Source organism: Phragmites australis, chromosome 15, assembly GCF_958298935.1.
Source record: "Phragmites australis chromosome 15, lpPhrAust1.1, whole genome shotgun sequence".
Classification (NCBI taxonomy): domain Eukaryota; kingdom Viridiplantae; phylum Streptophyta; class Magnoliopsida; order Poales; family Poaceae; genus Phragmites; species Phragmites australis.
Window position 1 is genome coordinate 20,045,717 of NC_084935.1, and position 11,774 is coordinate 20,057,490.

General features: G+C 38.9%; 2 protein-coding genes across 3 annotated transcripts; both read left to right on the forward strand.

Annotated features, from left to right (window-relative positions):
- Nucleotides 1–1,961: 1,961 nt before the first annotated feature.
- Nucleotides 1,962–3,841, forward strand: LOC133892861 (signal peptidase complex subunit 3B-like). 2 transcript variants are annotated; one of them, XM_062333840.1, is made up of 4 exons: nt 1,962–2,355; nt 2,567–2,614; nt 2,726–2,783; nt 3,423–3,561. In XM_062333840.1, the coding sequence occupies exons 1-4, from the start codon at nt 2,077–2,079 to the stop codon at nt 3,533–3,535; spliced, it is 498 nt and encodes a 165-aa protein (XP_062189824.1). In that variant the 5' UTR covers nt 1,962–2,076; the 3' UTR covers nt 3,536–3,561. The 2 variants fall into 2 exon arrangements, with proteins under 2 accessions (XP_062189824.1, XP_062189825.1); XM_062333841.1 differs by lacking the exon at nt 2,726–2,783 and having other exon boundaries at nt 3,423–3,841.
- A 486-nt stretch (nt 3,842–4,327) lies between these two features.
- Nucleotides 4,328–6,282, forward strand: LOC133893675 (E3 ubiquitin-protein ligase AIRP2-like). The gene is made up of 5 exons (XM_062334769.1): nt 4,328–4,644; nt 5,170–5,332; nt 5,430–5,496; nt 5,579–5,810; nt 6,002–6,282. The coding sequence occupies exons 1-5, from the start codon at nt 4,556–4,558 to the stop codon at nt 6,210–6,212; spliced, it is 762 nt and encodes a 253-aa protein (XP_062190753.1). The 5' UTR covers nt 4,328–4,555; the 3' UTR covers nt 6,213–6,282.
- Nucleotides 6,283–11,774: the final 5,492 nt, after the last annotated feature.

Sequence of the window (11,774 nt, forward strand, 5' to 3'; positions counted from 1 at the left end):
GTGCCGGAGTTGTCAGTCCTCGTTGCTCTATCCTATTTCATTACGCGCCTATTACGGTTATGACAGATGGCATCTTCGAAGCAAACTAGGAGGCGCACTCCATTCCAGGACCTCACCAATACGGATTTTAGCATTGTCAAGGGGAGTGTCAAGGTAGACGACAAAGATTTTAGCGAAGCCAAATGAAGACATAGATCCTTCAGGAAAAAGCACAAAAAACATTGTGTATAAAGACGTCTTGGAAGGATGAAACAGGTTTTATTAGGTAATAACCGTACAGATGATGAAGAAAAAATATTATGTAATATGGTGTGGTATATATACATTTACATTCTTTTGTTCCTTCGTCTATTACAATGCCATATACATTTTCAGTAATTGTTGATAACCTATTTGATTATCATGTAATATAATAGTTGTTTGCTTGTGGATGCATATGGAAATTGCCAATAAAATTGATGTCAGATGTGTAGTACTTTTAGTTAGTATTTTGGATATGTAATGGACTGTCTTTGTGGGAAATGAATTGGGTGGCAGCTTGAGTTCAAGGTTTGAAACATTGCCGAAGGGACTTAATGTAGTGGCCATCACTTTATAACCGATGCATTTGTGTTTAGTTTTGGTAAGTTAAGAACTTCAAGTAGAATATTTCAATGTTCAGTGGTTGAGCTAACCTGTTAATAAGTATTCTTTAATTAGGATTAAATGATGTTTTAGATTGGTCAAAATGCTCATGTGTTCCTTTTGTGGTTCTGATTGACCATATGTTTATACTGTTGATTTCAGTGCTGATCTTGTCTGAAATTTGTTTACTAGCCATCATCAGAATTAGAAGCAGACATTCTACTAATTGTAATTGAATTTCTATAATCTTTCTGCAGGAGAAGCTCTACAAGGATCTTGGAGAAGTATTAGGAAGTGTCAAAACTGACTGTAACTGATAGAATGGCTCATATTTAGCTAAAAGAATGGTAAGCCAAAGTAACCAAGTGTATATGCACTCTAGCATGTCGTCTTGCCCATTTTAGCACTCTCCGTTCATACTATAATTTGCTTGTTGACATACCCTTCTTATTCAATATGGTTATTACAGATTGAAACTGGTTTGCTACAAGAAGAATATGTTGCCAAGGTTGTTTGGTAGTATTTTCTGAAGGTGGGGTATGCCACTATTAACATTTTTAGGATTTCTATGAATATAACAGCAAAAGTAATTTCATTTATGAAGTAAGTTAAATAGACTTTTATGTTCTGTGTACTTTAAAAGCTCTTTCTGTGGATCAAATAATTTGGAGCTTTCTCACAATGATATAAAATATTTTTCAACACATTAAGGAACCAATGTTAGCTGCTGATTCATTAGCTATTGATTCTTCCCTCACACAGTATGGAGACATGATTTTCCTAAATAAAACAAATATTATTGATAGGTAAGCTATACTGCTACAAATTGTTACAAGTTTTGTACTTTGTATGGATTAGTCATAGGCTTTCCCTTCTCCTAAGGTAATATGATCCCACAGATTTTAATCTTTTACCGTGGAGATTTTAATCTTATAAAGATGCACTGTTCTCACACAACTTGAATATATTTTTCTTAGACAATTCAGAATATATTCAACATTATTAATTACATGTGTGTTACATGTGCACGTTTAATAGTATTTTGTAAATACGGAGTAAATTAAATAATCCTTTTCACGCACCTAGTCATGACGTCACGAAACGGCATTACAGCCTCACCGACCAATAATCATGCCTCTGGGCCCATCTCTTTTATAATCCGTAATCACCGGAGGTCTAGGTCTGTTTGTTTTCCGTATGACTGTGTATTATAGCATTTAAAAGCTAAAATAAAAAACAAATAAGATTATGGCAAAATAAAGATATTTTTTTACATTGTAGAGGTTAGTGATACGAGAGTAGACATATAATTGTAGAAAATTATCCGCAAATGGCATTAGTATACCTGCGCCCCGCCTGGCTCCGGATCCCCCACGCCCCTTGGCCCGTTCGGCTCTCAGGCTATTCCCGTCGCAGGAGCCGCGCGATCTAGGGTTCACAGCCGCCGTCCAGATGTCATATGGGGCATCCGTCGACGACCTCAAACTCCTTCCGCTGCTCCCTCCGCGGCCACTTCGCCACTGTCTTTGGCCACGACGCGCGCGAGGTGTCCGCCCGCCTCGCCGTCGTTGGCCATTGCCACCACGCCGCCATCGCCCGCCTCCACGGCAGGAGGAGGTGAAGCAGGAGCGGTGCCCGGCGACGTTCGCGGTGACGATACTGGCCGCGATGTGCTTTGCCGCCTCCTTCTCGGACAACTTCAACTCCCCCTCCCCCACCACCTCCGTCAAGGTACCATCCCCCTCTCCTGACCCCCGTATCTCTCAACTCCATCCCACCACACTATATCCGATCTCCGCTCGCGTATCAGGCTTGATTTGTCACGACTAGCGTGGGCACCTCGATCTGCCTGTAGACTCTAGCCGATTAGCTCGTATGCCCTCATGCAAATTCATCTGTTGTGCTAAGTGCTAACGCGATCCCTGCCGTTTCAACTGCGCAGATCTTGAACATAAACTGGTTCCAGAAGGAGGCCAACGGCAACGACGAGGTGATCTCCGTGCCCCTTTGTCTCGTCCTAATTGGTCAAAGCAGCATGAGATTCCCTCAGAGATAGCCATGAATTGTTACGATTAGTCTTTCTACTGTAATTTCATGTTAGCATGACGCTGAACATTTCCGCCGACCTTTCATCTCTGTTCACGTGGAACACAAAACAGGTAATGTGTATTTTCTGGTTCTTTATAACCAATTCTCTCAGTGTTCACTGTTTCCACATTATTACTAAATTCATCTAGAAAGTATGGTGTTAACAAGTAAGATAGTGATAGAAGAATCAAGTTTCTGTCTGAACCATAGTGACTGTGATTGTCCATACACATTTTGGTATGATTATTCTGATATCTGGATGAATTTATATCTTTTTCCTTTTCTGCATATGATATTTGAGATAGGGTATCCTGAACCATGTGAATCATATTATGTGTTTACACGGCTACTAAAATTCCGAACCCATCTAGACTCTAGTTTTCATATATGGTGCTTAAGATAGAGTACAGCTTTTGGTCCTGAACTCACACCCATTTCCAACTGACCATCTTTTGGTCTTCACTTATTAATTTTTGGATAGCTATATCAGTACAGATTGACCATTGCTGGTGTTATCTACATCCAATCTTTCGGTTAATACCAAATTCTTCTGTTTTTATTATTGGATATCTATACCATGTTCTATGCTTTATTCAGAGCAGAGTTGTTGTATATCGCAACTGTCTATCCAGTTATTTTGCTCTGTGACACACTATTCTTCAGAAATTGCATTGCTTGTTTGATTTATATCCCCTTATATCTCATTACAGGGAAGCATTCTAAAAGGCAAGGACTTCAACTTGGCAATGCACTATCATATCATGCCAAAGACTGGCAAGATGTTTGCAGACAAGATAGTCATGATAGGTTATCGGCTTCCTAAGCAGTACAGATAGTCAGATAGATCCTGAGCAGCAGCTTGATGGTCCCTGTGCTATGCAAGGGTCATTACTGGGAGCAGAGACGTGCAAATTTTAGTAGCAGTGTGCTAGATACTGAGCTTTTTGTTCTAATCTTAGCCGAACATGTGATGAGCAACTTTAGTCGATACCAGGCGAAACAAAACTAACATGGTTGATGAGATATGTACTTTTCGACGTTGGTTCGTCAGTTAAAAGTTGAGACAGAATTTGATGGAAACAAATTTCTGGAGCCCTTGGGTTGCAAAGCACACTGATACCCTGTTTGTCTCTCGAGAATTATTCTGATTCCTGCTAGGCTGGAATTGTTTCTTGTATATGTACATGTTATCCACTCTTGTTTTACTATAGCCTTAACACTCAGTCAATTTTATTATTATAAGCCTTAACATGAGCTAACAAAAACGAAATAAATAGACCATAGTTTAATAGTTAATACTCACGTCATATGATGTTCCATATCATATATATATATATATAAGCTGAAACTAGGTTTAGAGTTAGAGATCTAACTATATTTTAAAGCTCAATCCAACAGTCAAAGTTATTATAGATATAACACATAGGGTTGCTAAATAATACTCAGCTTTTTATAATTCAACTTTTTACAATTCAGTTTTTTAAAATCCACAATCTAAAATCAGATTTTCAAAATCACAATAAAAAAACAAACATACCACTATTACAAGATTAGCATAATCCAGACTTTAATTAAATAAAGGAAAATGATTTGCACGTACAATCCAAAAGGGTCACCCAAAGTCCATCCATCGGCCTTTCCGTCTCCACAAGCTTCTCCTCTCTCCTCTGTCGTCTCTCTCTTCATCCCTTCCTTGACTCCATCTCTCTCCACACACGAAAAGCTCCAAGCTCTCTCTCTCTCTGCTCGCGGGAGAAGAAAGCTGGTAGAGTTTGTCGGGGGTCTAGCAAGTAACCAGGTGCCAAGCAATCGAGTTCTTGGAGGCAGCGGAGGGCCGGTCTCCATGGCGCAGCGGGGCGAGCTGGGGCGGCAGCTCCCGCTGAGAGGCCCTCTGAAGGCCCTAGAGGCCGACATCCACCATGCCAATGCCATGTAAGCATCTCTCATCTTCAGCGCACCCAGGATTGTGCGCTATTTTGGGCATTCTTGCTTTGTTTCTCTTTCCCCTTAGATGGCCGGGGGGGGGGGGGGGGGGTTAGGATGAGCACCCGTGCTGAAATTGGGGAAAGTGAGAGATACCCCAGTTTGGAAAAAGCAGGAATTTGCCTGTACTTAGAGAAGATCATAGTTTTCCTTCCAGGGTAGGGTGATTCAGCAAAATTCCCTGCATCCTCAGGGAAGAAGCTAATTCAGGGGGGTTCACCTGCGGTTGATAATGTACCAAAATTGTGTCATGCGGTACTGTCTCTATGTAATTGGTCCTTGCTAGAGGGCTGTCTCTGTATATTCTGTGTTTAGAGTGGCTCAGTGAGTACTCGTCGTGGTGTGCATCCAGTATCATAGAGTAGAACCCAATTCCGTATGATCGCTAACCATCCGAATTCTTTGTGGCTTCAAATGTTGCAGTGGTGATGATAAATAGAATGTGTTAACTTGTGGTCGGTTTTTGAATTCCAGGGCAGATGCCATTCAGAGGAACTACGGTGGAGCATGTGTGCAGATGAGACTGTCGTTCAGCTCCCTGGCTCCATTCTTTCTTTACCTCATCCAATGGTTGGATTGCGGGTGCTGCTATGCTCTTCCCAGTTATTTAGGACTGTTTCACATCCTCATATGCAAGGTACAAAATTCAGTATGGATGTATATATGTGTTTTCGTGACATGCATATGTACAGGAGGTATGGGTTTCATTATATATTTATATTTTGTTTACTCAGGTTTATGCTGATGGAGATAACTCAGTGTCAACATACGAGAGGAGGGCAAGCCTTAGGGAATTCTATGGTAATCTCTGGCATTTATGGGTTGTTTATTTTTCATACCTATCTACTTTGGACTTAAGTCTTAAACATTCCTTGCCCTGCAGCAATCATCTACCCTATTCTGCAACAGCTTGAGGGTAGTTTGATCGAGCGGGACCTGAAAGGGAAGGGTCGATGCAAAGACATAGTGAGTAGGAGGCGGATGGAGGATTGGAGGAAGCTTTGCAGCAAGGATGTGGAAAGGGAGGATGAATGCGGGATTTGCATGGAGACATGCACCAAGATGGTCCTGCCTAATTGCAGCCATGCAATGTGCATAAAATGCTACAGGGACTGGTAGTTACTTTTCACAGTTTCTCAATCCATAACCGATGAGAACAATCTTATGCTATCAGTACTAATGCAGTAATGCTACTTCTTAGTTTTTACAGTCAAGAAACTAGTACTCTGTAGATTCTGTGTGTTCATAGAACTTTTGTTGCCTGCTATTGACAGTATTGTTTCATTTTATTTTCTTCTTGCTGTAGGTATAAAAGATCAGAATCTTGCCCTTTCTGCCGAGGGAGCCTCAAAAGGATTCGCTCAAGAGACCTTTGGGTGCTTACAAACTACAATGATGTCATTGACCCTGCAAATTTAGAAAGAGAAAATGTGAGGCATTTTTATAGTTATATTGACAGCTTACCCCTTATACTTCCGGATAATATTTTCTTTTTCTATTATGATTATGTACTCTAACTTGGAAGCACCACAGATTGAGCGTGTAAATTGTGATAGCAGATGAAACTCCTGTTGATTTTCTTTGGTAGATGAATGGCCTCATTGTCCACGACACAATACGTATCGACTGGTAGGATAGCATTGTAACTCCTAATGCAACCGTAAATAAAATCTGCAGGCGATATTCATTTTATAGTCAAGTGCCAGTTCTTTGATCCTATTATGGTGTGTGCAATATAGTGGATAACAAAATAATTGCTGTTACTTTGTATCCCTTTCTGAATTTCTTCTTCTAGTTATCGGATGAAGCCAAGCCAGTCCTTTCAGTTGCTATTCATTTTAAACAATGTCTTGCTTGAATTGCATTCTGCAAGTGATGTATGCTGACATGAATTAGGTTTTTTTTCATTGTAACTCAACAGGAATCAGTTTTTACTGACTGTTAGCCTTTTATATTCTTGAAAGCTGGAAGATGCTAAACTATATATTGGGGCTCTACATTATCTGGTCAATTGACTGGACACAAGAAATACCACAGTAACTCTATTTCACTGCCAATTATTTGACTCAAAACTGTATTGCATTCTGTTTTCAATGAAGTCCCTTTTTCCTTTGCATTAATAAGGATCAAGTTGTTGCATTTTTAATGGCTCACTGTAGCTGCTCCCAGAAACATATCCTCTGTTCTTTGTCCCATTGTACCTCTATTAAAATATCATGATCTGCAATTTGAGGATGTCTTCAATCATACCTATCGAGACTGGTTTAAGAAAATAATTAATCTCATCTAAGCGAGAGTCTTAGGATCGGAAGATTGTAATATTGGGTGAAGTCATAGATGATTCACACCGTATATATGGAAATGTCATGCAACATCCCAAACTCATAACCCAAAAGAAATAAAAACTATTTAATAAAGTAGATAAAAACTTTTGCAAAATGAAATAAATCAAAAGTGTATACACACACAACAAGTCTATTATGCGCCTAGGTGTGGAACGTACTTGCGTTGTGACACTACGGCCGACTGAGCTAGCATCTTTCTGCGCGTATCCCAGTTGAGTTTTTCGTGAGTTAACAAACCAAGAGAGTCAATTCGTTGATGACACGTAGACATCTAAACCCACCCACCAGAGCATGCATGTGGAGTTTCTTTGTTGATTTGAATCGTTAAAATACAATATCTGTAGAACCACAAATCCGATTTTGATCCGTTTAAAGCATATTGTTGAAAAAATACGTTTAACAAAATGAGATCATCAAGGCTATATATTGATGAGGTTTTAGGATCGTTATACAATTGCAACATGGTAGACATCTAGTTTCACTTTGTGTTATACTGCAGTTACAACTTGGGTTGTAATTGTGACTTATAGACAGTCGAGTTACAACACGGTAGAAATTCTTGTTATAATATGGTAAACACTCTAGTTGCAACATGGTAGTTAAGTGTGGACTAGTTACAATATAGTAGATATTCTAGTTACAACATGTTGAACAATATAGTTATAACATGCTGAACAATACAGCAGCAGTATTGTTGAGTGAGTATTAGATACAACATGGTAGATCCTCAAGTTACAACATGGTAGACAACATAGTTACAACATGTATTGTCAAGTGTGAACTAGCTACAACATGGTATACACTCTAGTTATAACATGATGAACAATATAGTTACAACACTGTCGATTGCAATATGATCACAATTAGTTACAATCCATCAGTCTAAATAAGTAAGTTACAATCTCACTATGCATATAATTGTAACTGCTCTATGCTTATAGTTGCACCGGGTAGTTGCAATCACTATATGGTTGTAATTATTTCAAAGTTTGTCAAACATATATATGATGAATCTAATTTTGTTAAGCATGCTTTTTTAAGTAAGATGCTTCAAGTGGTTCGTCAATCGGAGTTACGGTTTAGGAGAAAAATTGTTTCAAAAATTAGAACGAGAGTATTAGACAGTCGAGTTAGAGACAGTCGAGTTACAACATCCTGAACATCATAGTTACATAGAGACAGTTGAGTTATAACATGCTGAATAATATAGTTACAACATGGTAAATATTCTAGTTACGACAATATAGTTACAATATATAGACGCTCTAGTTATGATAATACAATTATCGAGTGAGCACTAGTTACAATATGGTAGATACTCTAGTTACAATATGGTAAACACTCTAGTTGCAACATGGTAGTCGAGTGTGGACTCGTTACAATATGGTAGACATTCTAGTTACAACATGCTGAATAATATAGTTACAACATTCTGAATAATATAGTCGTAACATTGTCGAGTGAGTGTTAATTACAACGTGGTAGATACTCTAGTTACAATATGATGAACACTCTAGTTGCAAAATGGTAGACAACATAGTTACATCATGTATTATTGAGTGTGGACTAGCTACAATATGGTATACACTCTAGTTACAACATGCTGAATAACATAGTTACAACGTAGTCGATTGCAATATGGTCGCAATTAGTTACAATCAGTCAGTCTGAATAGGTAACTTGTAATCTCACTATACATATAGTTATAACTACTCGATACCTACACTTGCAACAAATAGTTGCTATCACTATATGATTGTAATTATTTCAAAGTTTGTTAAAACATATCTATGATGGATCTAGTTTTGTTAAGCACATATTTTTTTAAGTAAGATGCTTCAAGTGGTTTGTCAATTGGAGTTACGGTTTAGGAGAAAAAATATTTCAAAATTAGAATAAGAGTATTAGACAGTCAAGTTATGCCTACCATGTTGTAACTCTGTTGTTCAGCGTGTTGTAACTCGACTTGCTCTATGTTATGTTAATGCAATTGTCGAGTGAGTTCTAGTTACAACACGATAGACACTTTAGTTACAATATGGTAAACACTCTAGTTGCAAAATGGTAGTTGAGTGTGGACTAGTTACAATATGGTAGATATTCTAGTTACAACATCCTGAACAGTATATAGTTACAACATGCTGAATAATATAGTTACAACATGCTGAATAATATAGTTACAACATTGCCAATTGCAATATGGTCGTAACATTGTCGAGTGAGTATTAGTTACAACATGGTAGACACTTTAGTTACAACATGGTGAACACTTGTTGAAATCCTACATATCATTATTTTCTCACACTTGCTAAGTACTCCATATACTCACTCTTGCTATTCGTCCACAATTCATATGCTGCTCGGTGGAAGACTTTGAAGGTCTATAAGACGACGACCTGGTGTGCTAGGAGTGTGTCTTTTGGTCAGTGCTTGTGGAGTTGCGTGGTTGTCTATGCTTTTGTTCTGTTGCCATCGTTAAGTTGTTATAGTTTAGCTAATAAAGTTGTTAGTTTAGTATTATAAGAGTTGAACGGTTGTTAGTTATAGTGCTTTTGTTATTTTACCTGTAATGTCCTTATGTGTGTTAAACTTTCTAGGAATGTTATAAACTGTACTTGGTTTTATCCATTAAATCGGGTGTGACAAAGATGGTATCAGAATCATACTGATTGTAGGACCGCACGCTTAGTTAGAATGGCCGTCCTTAATGTCTGTTCTAGTTCGTTTCAACCTATAGAAGCTTTTCTTAACTCTTTTCTCGTCTCTTACTATCTTTTCAGGCTATTTCTTATATCATATTTTCTCCTTTATAGATGGTTTGTCAACTGCTCAATGCCCACAAGTCAATTGGAGGACATCCGCCCATTCTTCAACGTGTTCCAACCGAAGAGGAGATTAACGATCCTACTTTTCACAACATGGATCCCGTTCCCGATGTCTACGAGAGTGATGATATTCATACTGGACACCTTTCTCGTCTACTGTAGGGAATACTTTCTAGACTTGGACATACAAAGAAGCCAATCTAACAAGGAGTTAAGAAGCAACGAACTGGATATGTGGAATGGAAGGTAGAGAGGAGTCCTAGAGTAGTAGTCTTTTAGTAGAATCATCTTGGTGTCGCTAGAGTCTAGTGTCGATCTAATCGTTAAGTATATTAATGTTAGTGTGAGATTTGTTATGGTGCTAAGTGTGTGATTTGGATCTTTTGTTTGAGTGTCGGTGTGTGCTATGGAATGCTTTGACACCTTGTCCACAGTCGCATCTTTAACATATAATATAATATACTATAGTTGGTTTTCCTTTAGATAAATCTTTTTCAGCCTTGATTATCTTCTCCTATCTTTCTTTTCAAACCCAATCAAATGGTTAACACAAGGAGAAGCCTTGGTGGTAACAATGAGGATGATAGGAACAACAACCAGAATCCACCCCCGCCTCCTCCAATGACCTTGGAACAATAGATGACTATGCAGACTCAGATCTTACAAGCTCGAGCTCAAACTATGGTACAGATACAATAACAGCAGCCAAATCATGTTCCTCAACTCTATCAACCATCAATAATTGGAGAATTCAAGAAAACTTAGCCCCCAATCTTCAATCATGCAGTAGAGCCCATGGATACTGATGATTGGTTGAAGGACATAGAAAGAAAACTACAAGTTGCACAATGCTCTGACAAAGAAATGGTTCTTTAGGCTTCGCACCAACTCATCGGTCAAGCTTTGGACTGGTGGGAAGCATACTATGCCACACATGACAACCCATCAGCCATTACTTGGATGGAATTCAAAGCTAGTTTCCGCACTCATCATGTGTCATAGGTGATGTTTATCTTAAGAAGAAGGAATTCATAAGCTTGAAGTAAGGATCAATGACTGCGAGGGAGTATGTGACCAAGTTCATTCGGTTGTCTAGGTATGCACCAAATAAAGTGGACACAAATGAGAAGAAACAGGAACACTTCTTGAAAGGTCTGAATGATGCTATAAAGTATGCCTTACTTCCCTAAGAGTTCGCCAATTTTCAAGCTATGGTGAACAAAGCGTTAGTTGTTGAACATAAGTGCCGTCAGCTGGATGAGAAGAAAAGGAAGATGCCATTTCAAGGACAAGGAAGCAACACACGTCCCCGATTGGCAACTCAAGAACCTCAGCAAGGTCCCATGATTCGTTCTAACAATCAGTACATGACTCAGCCTCAAGCACCTATTCAGTGCCCCAACTTTCAAACACCTCGTTCTACTCCACCAGCCACAACTCAAGTCAAGAACAACCTAGCTACTTTCGCCTCAGGTAAAGGATGTTTCTATTGTGGAGAAGAAGGACACTATATAAATAGATGTCCCTAGAAGTACCCAAATTAGGTCAACACCAACACTCAGAAGCCTACTCAGTTTAAACTCCAGCGCGCAATGGAAGCCAGACCCTCATTTAGAACAATCATGGACAACAGAACTTCATCTATGGGAAGATCAACCATGTCAATGCAGAAGAAGCTCAGGATGCTCAGGATGTGGTATACGATATGTTCCTTGTCAACTCCTAGACTGTATCAGTTTTATTTGATTTTGGAGCTTTGCATTCCTTCATAACTACTCAATTTGTTGCAAAGCATGGCTTACCTATGGTTATGATGAAACACACTATGCTTTTAGCTCTCTCAGAGGAGATTTGAGGGTGCAATATATGTGTCGTAGAATGAGTCTTAAAATAAGGGGTAGATTTTTCA